The sequence below is a fragment of the Vipera berus genome (genome assembly GCF_964194415.1).
Source record: "Vipera berus genome assembly, chromosome: 10".
In the NCBI taxonomy this organism is placed as follows: domain Eukaryota; kingdom Metazoa; phylum Chordata; class Lepidosauria; order Squamata; family Viperidae; genus Vipera; species Vipera berus.
The window spans coordinates 22,683,462-22,708,219 of NC_138213.1; the positions used below are offsets into that span (position 1 = coordinate 22,683,462).

The 24,758-nt window shown below is 45.0% G+C and overlaps 1 protein-coding gene across 1 annotated transcript in view; it reads left to right on the forward strand.

Moving 5' to 3' along the window:
- Nucleotides 1-14,796, forward strand: part of KCTD19 (potassium channel tetramerization domain containing 19) — a gene marked incomplete at its 5' end in the record, with an annotated part of 77,349 nt that extends 62,553 nt beyond the window's left edge. Inside the window, 4 exons of the mRNA XM_081335686.1 lie at nt 9,789-9,974; nt 13,602-13,756; nt 13,971-14,072; nt 14,600-14,796. Coding sequence (XP_081191812.1) covers nt 9,789-9,974; nt 13,602-13,756; nt 13,971-14,072; nt 14,600-14,713 — 557 coding nt within the window. The 3' untranslated portion in view covers nt 14,714-14,796. The remainder of the gene's footprint in view (nt 1-9,788; nt 9,975-13,601; nt 13,757-13,970; nt 14,073-14,599) is intronic.
- Nucleotides 14,797-24,758: the final 9,962 nt, after the last annotated feature.

Here is a 24,758-nt window from a genome sequence, read left to right on the forward strand (position 1 = left end):
ACCGAACCCGGAAGTCAAACCTCGCAAAGAAAAGAGACCACCGGATCTGGCATTGGTTCAAATTCCGAGCGGTCTGCAGGCTTTCCAAATTCTTATGGTCCGTCCGGACCTCGATTTGATGCCGCGCTCCCTCCAGATCATGCCTCCAGGCCTCGAACGCCACTTTGATGGCCAGCAGCTCCTTCTCCCAGATTGTATAATTGCGCTCCGAAGGGTTCAGTTTTCGTGAATGGTACGCGCAAGGGAAGAGGGTACCGCTGGGCGTCGTTGCCTGGAGTAACACTGCCCCAATGGCAATGTCGGAGGCGTCCGCCTCCACAACAAACGGTCGTTGTGGGTCAGGATGCTTCAAGATGGGCTCCTTCATGAAGGCTTCCTTCAAAGTCTGGAAAGCCCGTTGTTCTGGAGCGTTCCACTGGAACCGAGTCTTCTTCTGCAGGAGCCGGGTGAGGGGGGCTAAGGCAGCAAACCCAGGGATGAAAGTTCGGTAATAGTTGGCGAACCCAAGAAGTCGCTGAACATCCTTCACGTGACGCGGGGGTTGCCAACTCTGCAAAGACTCAACCTTACTCGGCTCCATGGCGATGCCCTCAGGAGAAATTGGTGGAGCAGTGGGCTAATGCCTCCTTAAGTAACACCAGCTGCCTGCAATTATTGCAGGTTCGCATCCCACCAGGCTCAAGGTTGACTCAGCCTTCCATCCTTCCGAGGTAGGTAAAATGAGGACCCAGATTGTTGGGGGCAATAAGCTGACTTTGTAATAATGCCGCTTGGGGTGTGTGTGAAAGCCCTAACAAGCAGGCATATACATAGAATGAAGGCTACTGCTAAGCTTGTAAGCCGCCCTGAGTCTTCGGAGAAGGGCGGGATATAAATGTAATATAAATAAATAAATAAATAAATAAATAAATAAATGCGATGACCCAGGAAATCGATGGTCACCCGGTAGAACTGGCACTTCTCCAACTTGGCAAACAGCCGATGTTCTTGGAGTCGCTGCAGGACCTGATGGAGATGCTGATGGTGGACCTCACGCGACGGGGAGTAGATCAGGATATCATCCAAGTAGATCACGACAAACTGATCCAACAAATCCTGGAAAATGTCGTTCATGAAATGCTGAAACACAGCGGGGGCGTTGGTCAGGCCAAATGGCATCACCGTGTACTCAAAATGTCCATAGCGAGTACCAAACGCCGTTTTCCACTCATCACCCGGCCGAACCCTGACGAGGTTGTAAGCTCCACGCAGGTCCAGTTTCGTGAAGATCTTAGCCTCCCGGAGTCGGTCCAAGAGTTCGGGGATGAGGGGCAGCGGGTAACGATTGCACACCATGATGGCGTTGAGTTTCCTATAATCGCAGCAAAGCTGCAATTCGCCCGACTTCTTTTTGATGAAGAGCACAGGTTCAGACACTGGCGAGGACGAGGGCCGGATGAAACCGCGAGCCAAATTCTTCTCCAGAAAGTCCCGCAATGCAGCCAACTCGGGGTCCGACACAGAGTACAAACGCCCCACTGGGAGAGGCGCATCAGGGACTAAATCAATGGGGCAGTCATAGGGCCTGTGCGGGGGTAATTGATCTGCCTCTGTCTCGCTGAACACATCAGCAAAGTCGGACAGTTCGGGAGGCAAGGAAACCCCTGGGGAACCCTCCACCTGGCCGGCACAGATATGGCGGGAGTGGTCCACGCACTGCAAGCTTGGGAAGGTGACCAAGTTCTGTCACCAATAGATCTGTGGGTCATGCGCCCGGAGCCACGCCAGTCCCAAGAACACGGGGAAATGCAGATCTGAGGTGATATAGAACTGGATGGCCTCCACATGGGAACTGATGGCCATACATAATGGTTGCGTGGCGGCCGTAATTGGCCCAGACAGGAGCACTCAACCATCGATAGTCTCCACTAACATGGGCGGTACCACCGGGCACTGGGGAACAGCCCATTTGGCCACAAATGCTGAGTCCATAAAATTTGTGGTGGCCCCAGAGTCAATCAGAGCCTTGGTGGAGCAGTGGGCTAATGCCTCCTTAAGTAACACCAACTGCCTGCAATTATTGCAGGTTCGCATCCCACCAGGCTCAAGGTTGACTCAGCCTTCCATCCTCCCGAGGTAGGTAAAATGAGGACCCAGATTGTTGGGGGCAATTAAGCTGACTTTGTAATAATGCCGCTTGGGGTGTGTGTGAAAGCCCTAATAAGCAGGCATATACATAGAATGAAGGCTACTGCTAAGCTTGTAAGCCGCCCTGAGTCTTCGGAGAAGGGCGGGATATAAATGGAATTAAAATAAAAATAAAAAAATAAAAATAAATTAAGGCATGGACTGGAATCCCCTCTGGCTTGCCAGGAAGGATCAGACGTGCCTCCAATATCAGATGCCGTGGAGGTCCACAGGCAGCATCGGAAAGACGTCGCTCAGTGTTGTTGTGGGACGCCCGATCTATCACACCGTCTTGATCGAGCTCGGGGCATTTCCCGACAGAAAAGTAGGGGACTTTCTCGGGGCAGACTCGGTCACTGATGCCCGCTGTCGCTTCTTTGGGCAAAAAGCAACCAAATGTCCAGGGTCCCCGCAGTAAAAACACAACCCCTCCAATCGTCGTCTGTTCATTTCAGTCACCGATAGACAAGACCTGGCGGCACCCAGCTCCATTGGCTCCTCCCTTTGAACTGGGGACTCGTGCACAACAGGGGCTGCAGGGGTCTGTGGGGTGGCACGGCGACTCCTTCGCTGCTGCAACCGAGCATCGATCCGCAGACATAGATGGATCAGCCCATTCAGGTCTGAGGGAATATCCACACGGGCCAGCTCATCCAACATCTCCTCCGACAATCCATCCTGGAAGGCATCCACGAGCGCAGCCTCATTCCAGGCGGAATCCTGGCTAAGCAGCCGAAAATTGCTGATATAGCCCTGTAGGGGGCGTTGACCCTGCCTCAGAGCTTTCAGGCGACGAGTAGCAGTCTGCGTCTTTATAGGGTCCTGTGGGGCTGCCGCAGGAACTCTGGCTACCACCAGAGTGGGTCCTGCTACTTCCCTGCTACATACACCCCAGTGCCATTGGCTGGGGCAGAGAAGGGGATCGGGCTGTCAATGCCTGGCCTGTTCCAAGCCCCACTCCCCTGATTGGCGATTTCATGGGTGCTGCTCCATGCACTTCCATTGCACCAAACATCTCACGTAGCTGCTCCACCAAAGGACTGTGACCCATGGTTAGCGGCTGTTCTGATTTCTCGGCTCTCACTTTAGACTGTGTCACCACTGGCTGCAATTCAAAGTCCATGAAACCAGCTGAATTTTCCCATGCGGAAGCTTGCTTAGTTAAATACATTCCTGTTCCCCCACCCACCAGGTGTTCAATTGTCCAACAGTAATACTTTTTGTTATGGGAACACTTCACTTCTCCATTGAGCACCTGCAGCAATGACCTTGGTGTAGTGCAGGCTTTCATGGTCTGTGAATGGCTTCTTGGCATTCAAATTCCTTCCTTCATTTTCTACTACTCCCCCCTTTTCTATGGCAAGTTGATTAGTGATAGAAACTAACAGGCATCATAACGATTCAATCCTGAGTTTGCTTTTCTTCCTCGAACACTCAGAACCTGTGTGACGACCCAGCACAGAGGCAAAACAGTCAACTGGCTGTTCAAACCGCCCTTTATTTGCTTCAATGTTCCCCAAATGCTCCCACATTTCTGGCAAGCCGCAGAACAAAGTAAGACACACACACCTTCAGCAGCCTCTGGCTGCAAGTAGTTTCACAAGTTTTTAACTCTTCAGGCAGGGAAAGTGTGTTTATGGAACAAGCTGTCCTTCAGATTTCAACTCACAGTTAGATTAGAAGAGTAATTTACTCAAGGCCACGTGGATAACAAGGAAAGTAACATACTGTCAGAATCCATTTATATCACATTTCATAATTGTATAGGTAGAACAACGTGCTATTTCTGGGGATTCTGCCATCTCTCCGAGGGGGGGGGAGAGGATGGTTACTAAAGCGATTTTCAAACAACAGGGGATGTTTTAACTGGGGGAGGGAGGGGGACAGACAGGTCTGGATTGTATCTTCATTTACAACTGAAAAGGAAAGCAATAACCATAAAACCAAGGAGAGTTCCCTTTCCCATGGAAGGACCTGACACCTAGCAACTGATGAGAGCCTGACCAAATGGATGAGGGGAGGGGCTGAAATGGGAATGTTTGATATAGGATTGAAATGTAACTTTGTTAGATTCCGTCTTGTATTCCCACAATCGATTCCATCCTAGTAAACATTTTCCTTGTTGGACTAAACTTGCATCCAAGAGTTCTTATTTCCTAAGATGTGGATTGAGGTGGGTCCTGACAGTAGACGGAATCTGCTTTAAGAGTCAACCTGGAAGGGAAAACCTTACCGGGGGACTTTGCAACAAATACAATGTCTGGCGACGAAGCAAGAGAGGAGGGAAGCCCAAATGGAATCCCAGAGACGATGGGAAGCTGAAGCAGCATATTCCCCCGGGGAAGAAGCGGTGGAGCAGTACGACCGAAAACCCCGGTGGTTGATGGGCGTTGGAAGGAAAAGTGAGTGGGAAAAGGCTTCGGGAGAAACGACCCTGAGGTGTAGTAACCACCAACCGGAATGGAGGCAAGAGATGGAGAGTTCCCTGCACGCCAGCGAGGAGGAGCGGATCCTGGAAAAGGCCATTGATCTGATGAAAGCAACCCTGAGCTCACTGAGGGAGGAGAGAGCTGAGAATCGCAACTGAGGCAGCGCCTGGGGACGCAACTGGAAAGGTAAGGGAGGGGATCCAACACCTGAAACCCCGGGGCCGTCCAATGGAACAGGAATTGCTGCCTCAGCAGTACCCACCACCCCCAGAACCACAGATGGGGACCAGGATGAGGAGCGATACCGGCCACGGCACAGACAACGCTCCAGCCAAAGACTCCCGCCCCTGGAAGTCAAATTCAAGGGGGAGCCATCACGACTGGGATTTTTCCTAACCCAAGTCCTCAGCTACATGGAAGAGTACGGACGGGACATCCCCAGTGACAAAACACGCATCCGAATTGTGCAATCTGCCCTGGACAGGATGGCTGCAGACTGGGTGGTGAACTTGCATGACTCCAACGCCCCAGAACTCAACGACTTCAACCGATTCATGTCATCTTTGAGGCGTCGGTTCGAGGATCCTTTGGCTGACCGTAAGGCCCGGGAGAGAATCAAAACGGTGAGGCAGGGCAGGCGAGCAGTGGCTGATTATACCCAAGAATTCCGAGCCATTGCCAGCAAGCTGAACTGGCCAGAAGACATCCTCCTTAGCCACTTCAAAGACGGTCTGAACTACGACCTGTATGACGCTTGCCTGCCTCGAGGAGACCCACCCCACCTCGACGACTGGTACATCCTGGCGGAGGAAGTGGAAATAGACCTACTGAAGAGACACCGCAGAGGAAAACCATGGGGCCGCCTGCCACCCAAGCAAACACGCGAGGGGGAAAAACCACCAGCCACAGCCAAAAAATCAACAGGTTGCTTCAACTGCGGGAGAGAGGGCCACCGTGCTGCAGAATGTCGTTCAAAAGCCCCCCCACGAAAACCAGAGGCATCATCCTCCAAGAAGCCGGGGAAGCCCCAAGGCAACACAAAAGAATCTTCCATGAAGGGGACAGAGGCTGTAGAGTCCACAATTCCTGCCAGGAACTGGGACTGGACTCCGGCCTGCACCGCAGGGACGGTGGACAACTCGGAAGACAGCTCAGAGGGAGAACCATTGGTAAGTGGACCCCTTCCACCCATACTTAAGACAGTGACTATATTAGCTTCCCCTATGCCTGAAGCAGCCAAAATAAAAGCTCTGATAGACTCTGGGTGCATCTGCTGCCTTATCAGCCCAACGCTGGTGGAGAGATTGAGCATCCCAGTGAGGAGGCTAAAACAACCAATCTCTTTTAGTCAATTAGAAGGGACAATAGCAGGGGGAGGACCAGCCACCCTAGCCACTTTACCAATCCACCTATCACTGGGGCCCCATGAGGAGGACATAACGTTTATAGTGGCCCCAGGCATGGAATGCCCAATGATCCTAGGACTGGAATGGCTGAAGAAATGGAACCCCGGGATAAACTGGAGGACAGCAGAACTCAATTTCCCAAAGGGGGGGCAGAAGAACTTAGACTCCAAAAGCACCCCCCCAAACCCAGAGGGAGGAGACAGCAGCAGTGGGGAAAGAGAAGGGATTACCAGAGATACCGGAGGAATACAGGGACCTGGCTGAGGTTTTCAGTGAGGAAAGAGCAGATGAGCTTCCCCCCCACCGCCCCACAGACTGCACCATAGAATTCAAACCTGGGGCAAAACTCCCAAAACCCAGGATGTATGCCATGAGCCCAAGGGAAATGGCAGAAATGGAGAGATTCATAAAGAAAAACTTAGAAAGAGGATTTATTGAGCCTGCCAAACCCAAAGTGGCCGCCCCAGTTCTGTTCAGGGAGAAGAAGGATGGGTCTTTTCGCTTGGTTGTGGACTATAGAAATTTGAACACAATTAGTGAATGTAATCTGTACCCCCTTCCCCTAATGAAGGATATGTTATCCCACCTATCGAAAGGAAAGATTTTTACCAAACTAGACCTGAGGGAAGCATACTACCGTATTAGGAATAAGGAAGGAGACGAATGGAAGACTGCATTCAACTGCCCAATGGGGTGCTATCAATTCAAAGTATTGCCATTCGGACTGCAAGGGGCCCCCGCAGTCTTTATGCAATTAATTAATGACGTGCTGAGAGAGCACCTATATAAGGGGGTCCTGGTTTACCTCGATGACATCCTTATCTTCACAGAAACCAAAGAGGAACATATCAAACTAGTCAGAGCAGTCCTGAAGAAGTTGCGAGCTGCCCACTTATATGCTAAATTATCGAAGTGTGAATTCCATCAGGAAAAAATCGACTACCTGGGATATCGCATATCCCCAGAGGGCATCGAAATGGACCCAGAGAAGGTCAGGGCAGTACTAGAGTGGGCACCCCCCCGCACACGGAAGCAATTGCAAAGTTTCCTGGGGTTTGCAAACTTCTACCGCCAATTCATCCCCGCATTTGGCCAAATAGCCATGCCCCTCACAAATTTGTTGAAAACGAAGGGGGGGTCACCCGTGAAACCCAGCCAGCCTCTGAAATGGTCAATGGAATGTCAAGCAGCATTTGAGAGGCTAAAGAGACTTTTTTCTGCTGAACCTGTCCTAAAACACCCAGATCCCGACAAACCTTTTGTAATACAGGCAGATGTGAGTGATGTAGCGGTAGGAGCCGTACTATTACAAGAAAATGATGGGGGGACATTGCAACCATGCGCATACACATCCAGAAAACTCACAGAAACAGAACAACGCTGGCCAATATGGGAAAAAGAGGCATTCTCATTGAGGTGGGCATTACTAACATGGCACCAATTTTTAGAAGGAAATAAAATACCTTTCCAGGTCTGGACAGACCACAAAAATTTGGAAGCACTAAAAACGCCCAGGAAGCTCACTCCTAAGCAAGCCCGCTGGTCCCAACATTTTCACTGATTCAATTTCACTCTCAAACACTTACCAGGGGGAAAGAACTTCCTGGCAGATGCATTATCCCGCATGCCCCAATATAACAGCACAAGAGTTACTGACTTTAAACCACTTGTACCGGAACAACAACTGGCAGCACCAGTCACCACCAGGGCACAAGAAAAAATGAAGCCGAAGGTAGATAGCCAAACTGGAATAGAATTCAGGAAATCTTTGGAAAGTGATGAATGGTTCCAGAAAAATAAACATGTGTGCACAATTAAAGATGGACTGCCATGGGTGGGGGAGAAGCTATATATACCTGCCACACAGAGAATCAATTTCATGCAACTGTGCCATGATACAAAATCAGCAGGACACTTTGGCTTTCTAAAAACCTTACACTTAACTAAAAGGCAATTTTGGTGGCCATCTATGAAAAAGGACCTAGAAAGCTATGTGGGTAGCTGTCAAATTTACGCAATGGCCAAAAGACTGCAAGGGAAACCGCCAGGTCTGTTACAACCAGTGGCAAACCCCTCAGCCCCATGGAAAGAAATAGCCATGGATTTTATCATAGAACTGCCAGAAAGTAATGGAAACACCGTAGTCTGGACTGTCACAGATCTGTTCTCTAAGCAAGTACATTTCATACCTTGCCAAAAAATCCCGACCGCAAAAGTATTAGCAAAACTTTTTGTACAGCATATTTACAGATTGCACGGGGTACCACAACGCATCATATCTGACAGAGGGGTGCAATTTACGTCGGCATTTTGGAAAGAATTTTTATCCCTCTTAGGAACCACCCAAGGACTGTCATCTAGTCACCATCCTCAGACAGACGGAGCTTCTGAAAGACTTAATAATATACTTGAACAATATCTGAGATGCTATATTAATTTTCAGCAGTCCGACTGGACGGACCTACTGCCTTTTGCAGAAGTAGCATATAATAATGCAGTCCACTCAAGCACAGGTTACACTCCTTTTCAAGTAGCTACAGGCCAGAGTTTCAACCCAATACCAGAACTAACTCCAAAAGAACCGGTTATCCCTGATCTGAAGGAATGGATTGCTCAATTACAAAATACATGACCAATCGTTAGGAAAGCATTGGAAGATGCCAGAAAAGCATACAAGACACAGGCAGACAAAAAAAGAACCGATCCCACACCATTTAGGGTAGGAGAGATGGTATATTTATCCACAAAATACCTGAAATCACTCCAACCCTGTAAAAAACTAGGACCAAAATATATTGGACCCTTTCCAATTAAAAGAATCATAAACCCAGTAACAGTTGAATTAGAACTACCCAAAAATCTTAGACGAATACACCCAACCTTCCACTGCAGTCTATTAAAGAGAGAACAACAATCACCACTACGAGAAAAAATCCCACCACCACCACCCCCCATCATGGTGGAAGGAGAACAACATTTTGAAGTGAAAGAAATCTTAGATTCCAGAAAACACCATGGAACGATACAATATTTAGTGGCATGGAAACACCTCCCCTCCTCAGAAAATGAGTGGGTTAACAAACTCCATGTTAAAGCACCTAAGTTGCTTAAGAGGTTTCATACAGAATATCCAAACAAACCAGGCTAACATTTATATGTTTTCTTTCCCCACAGATGGACTCATCTTTTTTCTGAAAGGAGAGCCGAATGTCAGAATCCATTTATATCACATTTCATAATTGTATAGGTAGAACAACGTGCTATTTCTGGGGATTCTGCCATCTCTCCGAGGGGGGGGAGAGGATGGTTACTAAAGCGATTTTCAAACAACAGGGGATGTTTTAACTGGGGGAGGGAGGGGGACAGACAGGTCTGGATTGTATCTTCATTTACAACTGAAAAGGAAAGCAATAACCATAAAACCAAGGAGAGTTCCCTTTCCCATGGAAGGACCTGACACCTAGCAACTGATGAGAGCCTGACCAAATGGATGAGGGGAGGGGCTGAAATGGGAATGTTTGATATAGGATTGAAATGTAACTTTGTTAGATTCCGTCTTGTATTCCCACAATCGATTCCATCCTAGTAAACATTTTCCTTGTTGGACTAAACTTGCATCCAAGAGTTCTTATTTCCTAAGATGTGGATTGAGGTGGGTCCTGACACATACATCCAAAATCTAACAAGTCTGTGGAAATACAAGCTTGCAATGGCTGAGATTTTGTACTGTAATCATATATTGCCTTGCTCCAATCATCCATGGGATTATTTTGTTCATTCTCTGCAGGAACAGCCCTTGAAGAAACTGCTACTTGTGAAGCCCTTGATGTAAGGGGCTTGATTCTTAAAGTTGAGCACCCTCCGATTGTGCCAGGCGATGGTTCCTGTGTCTTTCATGAAGGCAGCATTCTCTATAGCACAGGCGTTGAAGAGATTACTCTAGCCTGTGCCCTGGCACCCCCAGTGGACAAAGGTATGCTCTTGACTGCAGCTGGGTTATGTGGATAACTTCCTAGGGTAGGCTGTATATACTTAACTTCCAAAAATATATTTGGAAATCTCATTTCCTGCCCTCCGCAGCAAGACGTCACTCTAAAATCTCATGTTATTATACATTGGATTTGCTGGTTGTTACGCTGTGAGTCCATTTTGAGAAAGGTCAAATGATCAGGACAACTGAAGGACTCATTTTCCCAGACACCATCCAGGACTTATTCCACACATTCAGTCCTGTCCTGATGATCTCTTGGATTGTTGTCCCATTTCAGCCTTTTTCCCCCCAACCTGAAGTTATCAGCAGCAATACTTTCTCTCAAGGGAATAGAAGAATAGAATAGAAGAATAGAATAGAATAGAATAGAATAGAATAGAATAGAATAGAATAGAATAGAATAGAATAGAATAGAATAGGATAGAATAGAATAGAATAGAATAGGAATAGGAATAGGAATAGGAATAGGAATAGGAATAGGAATTAATAGAAATAGAAATAGAATCTGGAAGGGACCTTGGAGGTCTTCTAATCCAGCCCCTTGCTCAAGCAGGAGAACCTATACTATTTCAGACAAGTGACTGTCTAGTCTCTTTTTAAAAACCTCCAGTGATGGAGCACCCATGATTTCTGACGTCAGGCTGTTCCACTGATTAATTGTCCTCACTGTTAGAAAGTTTCTCCTTAATTCCAGGTTGTTTCTCTCTTTGGCCAGTTTCCAACCATTGTTTCTCGTCCTTCCCTCTGGTGCTTTGGAAAATAGTTTGGCTCCCTCTTCTTTGTGGCAGCCCCTCAAATACTGGAAGACTGCTATCATGTCGTCCCTGTTTCTTCTTTTCTTTAGACTAGCTAAACCCAAGTCGTGCAGCCGTTCTTCATATGTTTAGTCTCCAGGCCTTGGACCATCTTAGTTGCTCTTCTCTGAACTTTTTCCAAGGTCTCAACATCTTTTTTTGTAGTATGGTTACCAAAATTGGTTGCAGTATTCCAGGTGTGGTCTTACTAGGTTTTTATAAAGTGATATTAATACTTCGTGTGAACTTGATTCTACTTCTCTGTTTATACAACCCAGGATTATATTAGCTTTTTTGGCTGCTGCTGTACACTGCTGGCTCATAGTCAAGTGATCATCCACTAGGACTCCAAGGTCCCTTTCACAGTTACTGTTTTGAGCCAGGTCTCACCCAATCTGTACTTGTACCTTTGATTTTTCCTGCCTAAATGTAAAACTTTGCAATTCTCCACATTAAAATTTGTTTTGTTGGATAGGACCCATTGTTCAAGTTTGTCAAGATCTTTTTGGATTCTGAGTTTGTCTTCTGGGGTGTTGGCTATTCCTGCCAGTTTAGTGTCATCTGCAAATTTGATGAGTTCCCCTTCAATTCCCTCATCTAAGTCATTGATAAAGGTATTGAAGAGTACTGAGCCTAAGATGGAGCCTTGTGGTACCTCACTGCTTACTTCTCTCCATATGGATGTAGTGCCATTGAAGACTACTCGTTGCATACGGTTTGTCAGCAAGCTACAAATCCATCTGGTGGTGAAGCTGTCTATATTCCACCTTTTTCTAGCTTACCAAGCAGTAGATTGTAGTCTACTTTGTTGAATGTCTTATTGAAATCTAAGTATGCTATGTCCATAGTATTTCGCTGGTCTACTAATTTGGTCACTTTATCAAAGAATGAGATAAGATTGGTTTGGCATGATCTTTTTTTTTAACAAACCCATGCTGGCTACTACTTATAATTTGTTTGCTTCTAGTTGTTCGCAGATCTGTTTTTTGATTATCTTTTCCAGGCTCTTCTCAGGTGTTGATGTTAGACTGGCTAGTCTGTTGTTTCCTGGGTCTGTTTTTTCCCCTTTCTTGAAGATAGGAACCACATCAACCCTTTTCCAATCCTCAGGTATTTCCCCAGTGCTCCAGGATTTTTGAAAGATATGGTACAATGGTTCTGAGATAACATCTGTCAGCTCCTTCAAAACTCTGGGATGTAATCTATCCAGTGATTTATATTAGTCAAGGTTGGATAGGTATTCTCTTACCAATGTCAGGACCCACCCCAATCCACATCTTAGGAAAGAAGAACTCTTGAAACAGGAATTATCCAAAAGGAGCTTTTACTAAAACATGATTGGTAATGGAATACTAGACAGGATCTGAAACTGTGTTACAGATTGGTACTTTTAAAGAGTCCCCGAGTCAACCCCTCCCCTCAAACCATCTGGTCAGTCCCGGATCAATGAAAATTCAGGTGTCAAACCCTTCCATGGGAAAGAGGGATCTTCCCATGCCTTTACGACAATTACCTCCTTCCTTTTAGATTCTAATCGGAGATACAAACCAGATCTCTTCCCCCTACTTCCTTTGTTGTTCTCAGTTCAAAGGTACTTCCCCTGGTCTTTGAAGACAGCCTCCGGGCAGGCTGAATAAACAATCCTTGCACCTATTAACATCTTCTCCTCCTTTGAAAAATGGCAGAATCCAGGGAACGGTATAAGATTTTAGAAACATACAGATAGAGTTTTATGAATGGGATATAAATGGATTCTGACAACCATTCTCTTGCTTATTTTAATTTTTGTTTCTAATTTGTCTTTTACAGTTGGTTTTTTGGTATGTTGGGCTGTAATTTCTTTTTGTGTGAAGACTGATGCAAAGTATGAGTTAAGCAGCTCTGCTTTCTCCCTACTGCCTCTTACTTCCTTCCATCTTCTCTCTTTAGCAGACCAACTGTTTCCTTGACTTTTTTCTTGTTATTTGTATCTTGAAAGAAACTTTTTTTTTAATCCCATTTATATCCCGCCCTTCTCCGAAGACTCAGGGCGGCTTACAATCTAATGTGCTTAGCAATAGCCTTCATTCTATGTATATGCCTGCTTATTAGGGCTTTCACCCCCACCCCAAGCGGCATTATTACAAAGTCAGCTTATTGCCCCCAACAATCTGGATCCTCATTTTACCTACCTCGGAAGGATGGAAGGCTGAGTCAACCTTTTTATTGTCTTTGTTTTTCGTTGCGAGTCTTTGTTCATTCTGAGCCTTTGGGTAATTTGGATATCCACTTGTGCCTCTGACCTTTGCATATGTTGGCTGGAATAGCGGCTCGCCTGGGGCTAAGTTACTCTTGAATGAAGGAAATCAAAGGAAGCCGCCATCCCTCCTCCATGGGCTTCGTTCCCAGCTCAAAAGATCTAAAAGGGGTGAAGAAGGCTGCAAAGTCGCGTGGTCGCACAGAGAGACGGACACTTGGACTGGGTAGTACTTCTTTATTGGATCAGGAATGAAGCTGAAGCAAAGGGGTTACCTGGCGTCTCTTTATACCTGCCCAGGTGAATCGCGACCAATAGATTCAAACCTGGGCTTCCCGCCAGTGCAGGTGGCCAATGGATTTAAACCCTGGCTTCCTGCCAGAGCTGACCATGCCCTGGGGCTGTCAACGACTAGCTCTATTCAGGCTTTCCCGCCAAAAGCGGTTATAGCCTGGAGCTGTCCAGCCCCCTGCTGTGCTGACATTCCGTCTATGCTTTAAGAGCATACACTACAAAGGCAGAGCACGGAGCTGGGTAGAAAGGCAGGAGCTGAGGGTCACAATCTCTTTTCTCTTGCAGATGTTGTTTTTCTGAGCTTTCCATTAACACAAGAAGAAATTTTTTATGCCCAGAAGTGCCACGGCTTCCTCACGGATGTCATCTTGGATTCTATAAGACAGAAGGATCCTAAAGAAACCACTGCCAAAGTAGAGCTTCTGGTCCAGAGGTTGTGGGTAAGAAGGCATCTGCTGCCCTCCCGCCCAGAGGTGCCTGGGCTATAGCAAGCTTTGCCTTTCCCTTGTGGCTCCAAGCCCCGGAGCCTGATGGTGGGTTCCCAGCATTTGAGCTGCTCCTTCCCTCCCAGGGGTTCTTTCAGCACAGTTCAGCCTGGCAAGGCAGGGAGCGTCAGGTTCTGGCTCTGGAGTTTGAGTCCCTCCTTTCTTACAGCGTCTGCAGATCACAGCGAAGGAGTTTGTGGCTGAGCTCCTGAATTCAGCGCCCTTTATAGCTGACGGCCATTCCTATGAGAATTTGCTGAATTGGGTTGAAGTAAGTGTGAATGACAGCTGTGCTTCCACCCACAAGGGGAAGTTGGCCTCCCCCTTGCAGGTGGCAGCTAAATGCACCCTTGCAGTGCAGGCCTCACTTTCATTGTGAGACCCCCCTCCCCTCCTTTCGTGAGGACAGCCGCCCAGGCACACATGAGGGATCTGACATCCAGATCCTCAGATCAGGCCTGCCCAGTCTGGACAGGGGTTCAGGCAAGACAGCCCCAAAGCCCTCTAACCCACCCTCACCCCATTGGCAGCCCAAAGTTCACCAGGAGGTGGCAGTAAACTTGTAGAGTTTTGGTGGTGGGCCTTTTGCCCAGATGAGCATGGGAACGTCTGGGAAGCAAACCATGCCCACAGCACTCTTGACCTCTCCCCCTGAAAAAAGAATGAAACGGGGGGTCATTTCAACTGATGTCATCACTGTCCCCCCAGGAGGCCATTTCTGTGTGGGGGGGGGAGGAGGCTGAGGTGTGGCCTTTGGCCCAGCAGAAATTGTTAGCCAGTATCTCTGTTTCCTTTCAGTTCACCCTGCCTTTTGCCTGGAAATACAGCTGCTGCATTAACTTGCTTATTAAAAAAGGGTACTTTAAATCACTCTCACATTTTGTTGTTGGGAAATATTTACAGAACGCTTAATAAAACTGAAATCTTTGGTTGAAGTTTGTTAGAAGTTTCTTTTTCATTTTGAAATTAACCTGATAAAATTAAAATGCATGCATATACAAAATACATGACTGAGAGCATTAACAATGAAGAATAGGAGACTGGAGGACCGCTGCTCTGGCTGTTTCTGGCTACGGGGTTTCAGAACTCTTTGGAAGCTAGATCAGAAGATCAGTTGATTCAGTGGGCCAGGTGTCCCACAGCGGGAGAATGGGGGATGAGGAGGACCAACCAACTAGAGCTTCTTGGCTTGCTGATTTCTACAAAACTGGCTTGTCCCTTCTAAGCCAGTGACTCAGGTCCTGAGCCCAGAGGGCCACATGGTTGGGTGCCTCAGTCTCCTCTGGCTGCTGCTCTGGTCTGTGCTCCTTGGGGGTGGACAAGTGGAGAGACCTGCCATGTGTTATGGAGACCTGGTGGCATGGAGGTAGCACTGAGAAACCAGCTTATTTGCCTTTTGGGTCCTTCAGTAGCAGCAAGCCAAGGCCAAGAGGGAGAGTGGCCATGACATCACTTGAGACCTCTGCAGGACAGGGGACAGGAGCCACTGTCCTGCATGTGGCACAATGCAAGTGTCAGCTGCCATCTCATGCTTGCTTATGCTTCGATATCGTGTGGTGACAATCTGCCATGAACTATGGGGAGGGTGGATGGGAATGGGGGCTGCCTGGGGGAAAGCGAAAGTCACTGCTGCTTGGGGAAAGCTGTACTCTCCCCCCACCCTTGCTGTATCTCCCCAGAATACTGTTTCAAGGTCACCTGGCTGGGAGAAAAACCAGATGCATATCAACCTACACTTGAAGTGACCATTCCCAAAACATCTTGCATGAACCTAATTGGTCAGGGAGGTAGCTGAGGGAGGCAAAAGTTGAACTTGGGGGTTTTAGCATGCAATTTTCAGTTCTGACTATGCACTACTGCTATACACTTGACTTCTAATAAATGGAGCCAAGGATCGTTTCTGTTTAGAGGTTTAAATTTCAGCAGGTCTGACAGCAAATGCCATGAATGGTTGTGGTCCATAGAAACATGCTGAAGGTGCAGCTGGTGTACGGAATACCATGTTATCTTGCAGTGGTCCTCCATTAGCTCCTGGATATTGTTCCTAGGCTGATTTGGGGATTTGTTACACTTTTAGTCTTAAGTCGCTGACAGATCTAGGAATCAAGAAGGGCACCCGGGAATTTGGGCAGGCAGTTCCACCTTGTACTGGGAAACCATTTGTCAATTTCTTTTTTGAGTGGTGGGATCCAGAACCACCTACAACTATTGCAAATGAACTGTGATCAGGGCGGTACAGTTTTTTTTCCTTTGTGAATCATGTTAAACTGCATAGTGCCAAGGGCAGAGCTATGTGACACTCTACTGGCCAGTCCAGCATAATACCACTGAAAAAGAAAAACAAGAAATCTAACAAACCAGCATGGCTGCACAAAGATCTAACAAACTGAAAGAAAAAGGACAAGTACAAAAATGGAAAGAGGGACACATAACTAAGTCAGAGTATCGGCAGATAGCCAGAATCTGCAAAGATAAAGTCAGAAAAGCAGAACAAAGACTTGCAACAAAAGCCAAAGATAATAAAAAAAAGTTTCAACATACAAATAACAAGAAAAAAGTCAAGGAAACAGTCAGTCTGCTAAAGAGACAATATGGCAAGGAAGTAACAGGCAGCAGAGAGAAAGCAGAGCTGCTTAACTCATTCTTTGCATCAGTCTTCACACAAAAAGAAATTATAGCCCAACCTACCAAAAACATAACTGTAAAAGACAGACTAAAAATTAAAATTAAAAAAGCGAGAAAATGGTAAGAGAACACCTATTTGACCTTGATGAATATAAATCACTGGGACCTGACAGATTACATCCTAGAGTTGTGAAGGAGCTGGCCAATGTTATCTCAGAATCATTGTACCATATCTTCCAAAAATCCTGGAGCACCACGGAACTACCTGAGGATTGGAAAAGAGCTGATGTGGTCCCCATCTTCAAGTAAGGGGAAAAAATGGACACAGGAAATTACAGACCAATTAGCCTAACATCAATACCTGGGAAGAATAATGAATAGAATTAGAATAATAGTTGGAAGGGACCTTAGAGGTCTTCAACCCCCTGCTCAGGCAGAAAATCCTATACCATTTCAGACAAATGGCTGTCCAATCTTTTCTTAATAACTTCCAGTGTTGGGAGTATTCACAACTTCTGGAGGCAAATTGTTCCACTGGTTAATTGTTCTGTCAGGAAATTTCTTCTTAGTTCTAGGTTGTTTCTCTCTGGTTAGTTTCCATCCATTGCTTCTTGCCCTGCTTTCAGGTGCTCTGAAGAATAGCTTGACTCCCTCTTTGTGGCAACCACTGAGATATTGGAACACTGCTATCATGTCCCCCCTTGTCCTTCTTTTCATTAAACTAGAAATAACCAATTCCTCAACTGCTCTTTATATGTTTTAGCCTCCAGTCCCCTAATCATCTTTGCTGCTCTTCTCTGTACCCTATATTTAGAGTCTCAACATAATTTTTACATTGTGGTGACCAAAACTGGATGCAGTATTCCAAGTGTGGCCTTACCAAGGCATTGTAAAGGACTATTAACACTTCACATGATCTTGATTCTATCCCTCTATTAATGCAGCCTAGCACTGTGTTGGCTTTTTTGACAGCTGCAGCACACTGCTGGCTCATATTTAAATGATTGTCCACTAGGATTCCAAGATCCCTCTCACAGCTGCTACTATTGAGCAAGGTACCTCCTAAAGTATACCTGTGCATTTGGTTTTTCTTGCCTAAATGTAGAACCTTACTTTTTTCACCATTAAATTTCATGTTGTTAGATAGCGCCCAATGTTCAAGTCTGTTCAAGATCCTTCTGTATCTTAAGCCTATCTTCTGGAGTGTTAGCTTGGTGTTGTCTGCAAATCTATCCCCTCATCCAAATCATTGATGAAGACGTTGAAGAATATTGGAGCTAAAACAGAACCTTGGGGTACCCCATTGCATACTTCCTTCCATGTAGATGCAGTTCCATTGAGGGCTACACGTTGAATGCGGTTGGTGAGCCAGTTACGAATCCATCTGGTGGTGATGCTGTCTATCCCACATTTTTCTGTCCTATCAAGTAGTAGGTTGTGGTCAACTTTATCAAATGCCTTACTGAAATCCAAGTAAATTATGTCCACAGCAGTCCTTTAGTCCACTAATTTTGTCACCTTGTCAAAGAATGCATAAGATTTGTCTGGCGTGATCTGTTTTTAACCCATGTTGGCTTTTAGTAATAACTTTGCCTCTGGGTTTTTGCTGATTCATTGCTTGATATCTTTTCCAGAATCTTCCCAGGTATTGCGGTCCATTTTTTTCCTTTTTTGAAGATGGGAACTACATCAGCTATTTTTCAGTCCTCTGGTAGTTCCCCAGTGCTCCAGGATCTTTGAAAGATATAGTTCAGTGGTTCTGAGTTCACATCTGCCAGTTCCTTTAGAACCTTGGGGTGTAATCCATCTGACCCTGGTGATTTGAACTCGTCTAGGGTGGGCAGGTGTTCACTTACCATTTTCTTGCCTATTTTAACTTGTGTTTCTAATGTTTTTGCGGTAGTTTTTGATAGGTTGGGCTGTTTCTTTTCCCTTTGTGTAAATATGGATGCAAAAAAACAAGTTAAGTAGTTCTGCTTTCTCCCTGTTGCTTGTCATCTTCCTGCCACTTTCTCCCACTAAGGGACCAGTTGTTTCCTTGACTTTTTTCTTGTTTTTTACATGTTGAAAGCTTTTTGTTGTTATTTTTTACTTTTGTCGCAAGCCTTAGTTCATTTTGAGCCTTAGCTTTCCTCACTTCATATTTGCAAGCTTGGGCTATTTGCTGATATTCTGCCTTAGTTATGTACCCTTCTTTCCACTTTTTATATTTGTCCTTTTTGTCTTTCAATTTATCAGAGTTCTTTATGCAGCCCTGCTGGTTTCCTTTGTGAGCTGTTATTTTTCTTCTTCATTGGTATTTTGCTAGACTGGGTTTTATAATCTCACTTTTCAAAATTTCCCAAGCTTCTTGAGTTGTTTTCCCCTTGAGGATTCTCAGCCATGGAATCCTTCCCAAGCTCTACGTTTTGTTGTAATTAACTTTCTTAAAGTCCAAGACTCTAGTTTGACTATGTTCTATTGCTTGTGCTTGCATAATATTGAATTCCAATATTGCATGATCACTCCCCCTAAGGTTCCTGTGGCTTCAACACCTTCTATCATTTCATCTCTGCTAGTGAGAATTAAGTCCGATATGGCTGAGCCCCTAGTTCTCTGCTAGGTTTGCAAGGAATCTGTTTGATCTTCCACTTGGTGCAGAGTTTGTCTCCCAGTTGATGTCAGTGTAATTTAAAGTCCCCCATTACTATTGTGATGTGCTTCCTACATACCTTAGTTAACTGAGTAGCAAAAAGTTCATTATTTCCTCTGGTTGGGTAGCCTATAGTATACACCTATGTCAATGTCATTTCCCCCCCCCTTTTATATTGACCCAAATGCATTCAAGACAGTTTTCATCATTGTCATACTCTATTTCTGTAGATATGAGTTTTATATTGGGTTCTCCCTCATGTTAAACTTTAGCTAGTTTGCTGTTTGATGGAATAGGTGCCATTAAATCAGTGTCAACTCTTTGTGACCATAGAGATAGATTATCTCCATGAAGATCTGCCCACAGCCTGGTCCTTTAGATCGTCAAAAGATCCCTCCATCACCATATAACTGAACCACTCCACCTTGCTGCTGGACAGGGTGCCTGAAAAATGACCAGTCTTCTGTATCGAAGCTGTTGTACTTTAATTAATCTCTTGTAAGACTTCTATGGTCTATGTAAGCAGATATAATTAACCTTAACAGGTCTTTCCAGATAGTTTTGAACTCGTAGAAAATACCTTTATCATATAGAAATACCTTTATTGCACGTAAAGTCGAATACAGCAGGTGGATGCATTCAGATGACATTTGTACAGCATTTCCAAGGTATTTCCAAGGTGTCCCCAAGGTTAGAAGATGATAATGCTCCCAGGGTCTGCATATTGGGACCCCATGTTTTCTGCTAATGAAGCATGGCTCTCTAGGGACAAAGGAGGAGGAAGTCCATCCCAGAAAGGGGAGGGGAAAGGAAATACGGTCATAGGGTAGGAGGGTCTGACTGCCCACATTGTGATTTCTCCACACAGCCACGTGGTGACAGCACACTCCCCTCTGGTATTACATAATACCACCATATAAAATCCCATAACGGTAGTTATGCGAATGCAAATATACGTTAGTGGTTTGCTGTTGTCATAAAACACCTAAGATATATTGTAATAAATCTGAGAAACATATATAAAAGTAAACATGCATACATATAAGACATGAATCAGAGAGATACAAAATAAACATGATATATATGAGGCATAAAACCTGAGAGATATAAGAAGTAAACATGTGTCCATATAGGACATAAACCTGAGATATAAGAAGTAAACATGCATACATATTGCAATAATATAAACTGCCATTTCAGGCTGAGGTTTTGCTTGTTGAGTTCAAGACCTGAAAGATATAAAAGAACATGCATATATATTGCAACAATAACAACTGCCTTTTCAATAGTCTGGATCAAGTTGAAGGCACTTGTCTTCTTGAAGGCAGGATTCAACAAGGAAAACAATGAGTTCAGTCTTCAAGAGGTAGAAGCAGAACGAGTTCTGTAATGGGTTTGATGAAGGTTTTTGGTGCCCTTCGATTCTTGAGGTCGTTGGTCCTTAAACAGAACAAGGTCTCTAACTTGGATATAAGAGTCAAGATGAGATGTTTGTGACTGGAGCGTAACTTTGTTGCTCCCCGCCATGCTGCTCCCCGCCATAATTTGAAGCAGGGTTGGATACAGGTGGTTGCTGTGGATTGCCTAGAAGTGGAGCAGGATGCATAGCTGTATCGTGGTTGTCGCTACCACATTCTGAGCTTTCGATTGTCTTTGTTGCTTATGTTCGGAAAGTTGTGTAGTCTTTGTAACACAGCATTCTGTATTGTTTCTGGGCTGCCGAAGGCTTGTTTGAGTCGAGCCCACGCATAGGCGAGAGAGTCTCTGGAGAGTCAAGATACGCTGATCTCACTCTTGAGATAATGGCTGTAAATTCCGGCCCTAGCCACTTTATGAGTAGATCGAGTTCCTCCTTGGCGGTAAGGTGGAGATCAGCAATAACGAGTCTCAAGGTTGATCTCCAAGATCTGTAGTTCTCTGGACGATCATCGAACTTTGAGAGGTTAGCAGTGATGAGGTCTCGACGAGTCACCAGTGTAGCATAGTCAAGCTGGTCTAATCTCTCATTCCTTGATTCCAGTGAGACCTGTGGTACCCCTTGGGTATGAAGTTGAGGTATTCCAGGATAGAAAGATGTTGTGGGAGCGTTCTGTTGTAGTGCGGTCCCTACAGCTTGTGCTGGTTGTCGATTAAACCGTTGTTCATTCCTGGAAGGTACGTGGGCATTGGCAATAGGCATAGCTGCGTTGTGATGTTGAGGAGCGGGCCTTTGCAGGCTCGAGGGCCCTATGACGTTCGTAGGAAGTGCATAGGATGTCCCTGCAACGTAGTGTTGAGGAGCAGGTTTTCTCAGGCTCAGGTTCTCTATGACACTCGTAGGAAGTGCATAGGATGGCTCTGCAACGTGGTGTTGAGGAGGTATAGGGTGATGCAGACTCGGGGTCTGTGTGCTGGTCGTAGGAAGCACATAGGATGCACCTGTGTTGTTTTGTTGCGCAGGTGTAGGCTCTTGCGGGTACGGAGCTTCTGTGCAGTTTGTGGGAAGCACAGCTGACGCATCTGTGTTGCTTTGAAGAAGAGGTATGGGCTCTTGCAGTTCTGTGCTCTCTGAGTGGTGAGCGGGAAGTGCAGAACATGCACTTGTGCTGTGGTGTTGAAGGAGTGCAGGCCCTTGCAGTTCTGGGGTCTCTGTGATGTTTGTAGGCAGTGTGGAAGATGGCTCTGCATCGTTGCAAACATTATGCTGTAACACATATTGATTGGTGCGTTCCATCGGATCTTCCACTTCTATTGGAATGGAACCCTCTACATCGGTATCTTCCTGTGTCGCTTGTTCGTAGGCCTTCAGCTTTGCTAGGGCAACGGCTTCTTCTCCTTCAATTCGCAGAATCTTTATTTTGGCTGCTAACTCTGCTTGACGGGTTTTCTCCTGTGCTTCCATCTTTGCTTGACAGGCTTTCTCCTGTGCTTCCATCTCTGCTTGACGGGCTTTCTCCTGTGCTTCCATCTCTGCTTCCTGTTTGGCAAAGGAAGCATGTACTTTCTTTGCTTCTAGGTGTGCACGTGCCTCTGCCAACTTGTTACTTATTGTTGAAGTCCTGGAGCGAGAGGATCTAGCGGAGTGTACTGCGCGTCTACTTGATGCAGACCTATGAGATCTGGTCTCTTGCAGGTACTTCAACGAACTTCACCTCTTGACCACTAGAGGTCGCTGTTTGGATGCAAGCCTGGTATTTTCCCTAGCTTGAATTGGAACATAAAGTGAGGCAACTGTTCTTCCTTATGACCACAAGTTGTGAGCCGGTTTGAAACCCTTGGAGGAACTCTCTCCGTGTTAAGAGCTAAACCGTAGGCTGTAACTCTGTCACTGGTGAAGGTTAATTGCTCCCTCGTTCCTTTGTTTAACCTAGTGGGGCTGGGTAGGACTGCTTTGCTTTTTTTTTTTTTTTAATTGAAAAGTTTTAAAAATACAGTTTTCCTTTAAAAAAAAACCCCCCTTCCCCCTCCCTACTCCCCCCCTACCTCCCCCCAACCTCCCTCCCTCCACCCCCCCTCCCCCCCCCCGACTTCCCAGAGCTAAATACAAGGTATATGTATATAAAAAGGCAATCATAAACAACCATATACTAACAACTATAAATTCTAAAATCCATCACTCTCTAGCTTATATAAGATAAGACACACCTTGACAATATTAAATATATATAAAAAACTAGAATAAAAAAGAAAAAAAAAACGAAAGAAGACTTATTCGAATGCTACATAAAACTTCTTAACCCTATACTTGTTCTGGATAAACTCAATCCATTTTCTCCATTCCATAATATAACGTTCTTGCGAATGATCTTTCAAATAGGCCGAAATCTTCGCCATCTCTGCCAGGTCGGAAACCTTTAAAGTCCACTCTTCTATGGTCGGCAGTTCCTCTTTCTTCCAATATTGGCCTATCAAAAGTCTTGCCGCCGTAATTAAGTTCAACATCAGCTTAGTGTCCACAACTGTAGCGTCAGCAATTATTCCCAACAAAAAAAGTTGCGGACAAAACTTTATCCTCTGTTTAAAAATCTTCTGCATATTCCACCAGACTTTTATCCAAAAAGCCTTAACCTTCTTGCATGTCCACCATATGTGAAAATATGTTGCATCTTCATCACCACACCTCCAACACTTAGGCTGATAATTCGGATACATACTTGCAAGCTTTTTAGGATCTAGATGCCATCTATAAAACATTTTGTAAAAGTTCTCTCTTAGATTTTGAGCTTGAGTAAATTTTACGTTCCTCACCCAAATCTTTTCCCACGTGTCCATTGTGATGACTTCCTGGATATTTTGGGCCCATTTTATCATACAATCCTTAACAAGCTCTGTTTCTGAGTCAATCTCTATCAATGCAAGATATATCCGTTTGATATGTGCTGGTCCCTGATTCCTAATTTGCTTTATCAAATTTTCATCAGTCATTGTAAATCCATTTTTCTGGTCTTCTTTCCACCTGGCCCGTAATTGGATATATTGAAACCAAGTTTAAACAACCTTCTCTTCTCGCAAGAGGCTATATGATTTCAAACACCAAACATTCCTTTCCAGGCTTAAAATTTCCTTGTACGTAGTCACATCATGTTTGAAACCAGCATGTATATTTTCTATTGCGTGTTTTGGAATTGCCCACAATGGTATCTTGCTGCTTAGCTTATGTCTATACTTCTTCCAAACTCTCAGCAATGCCTGTCTTAAAATATGCATCCTAAACACAGTATCTACCTTCTTATCATACAACAAATATACATGCCAGCCAAACAACAAATCATGGCCCTCAAGATTTAATAACCTCGATTGCGTCAAATTAATCCAATCGCTTATTCCTACTAATGCAGCAGCTTCATAATATAATTTAAAATTAGGCAATTTAAGGCCACCTCTCTCACGAATATCCTGCATAATCTTAAGTTTAACTCGTGGCTTTTTCCCTGCCCACACAAATTTATTGATACCACGCTGCCATTCCTCCAAGTTAGAATCTTTCTTAAGAATTGGTATCATTTGAAACAAAAATAAAAATTTGGGCAGGACATTCATTTTCACTGCTGCAATCCGTCCCAACAAAGACAATTGCAATTTTTGCCAACTTTCCAATTCTTTTTGAATTTTCCCCCATAGTTTTTCATAATTATTTTTATATAGCTTTGTATTAGAGGGCGACAAAATCACCCCCAGATATTTAACCCTTTTAACAATCTCAAATCCAGTTAATCCTTCTAAGAGAGCCTTCTGTGAAACTGTCATATTTCTAGCCAAAATTTTAGTTTTCTGTGTATTTACTTTAAATCCAGAAACCTTCCCATATTGTGTTATTATCTCCATCAGGTCCACAACAGAGTTCTCTGGCTGGGTCACTGTAACAACCAGATCATCTGCAAATGCTCTCAATCTATAGTCCTGATCTCCAACTTGTATCCCTTTAATTTTTTCCGAGTTCCGAATCTTAACCAGTAGTATCTCTAATGTTAACACAAATAACAAGGGCGATAACGGACACCCTTGCCTTGTGCCCTTCTCAATATTACATGCTGCTGTCAGGCTATTGTTAACTATGATTCGGGCAGTTTGTTTTTGATATAATGCCCTAATCGACTGTAAAAAATTTTCCCCAAAATCCATTTTATCTAAAACTTTCAACAAAAATTGCCAATTCAATTGATCAAAGGCCTTTTCAGCATCTAAAAAGATTAGCGCTGCAGAGATCAGGTTGTGCCTTTC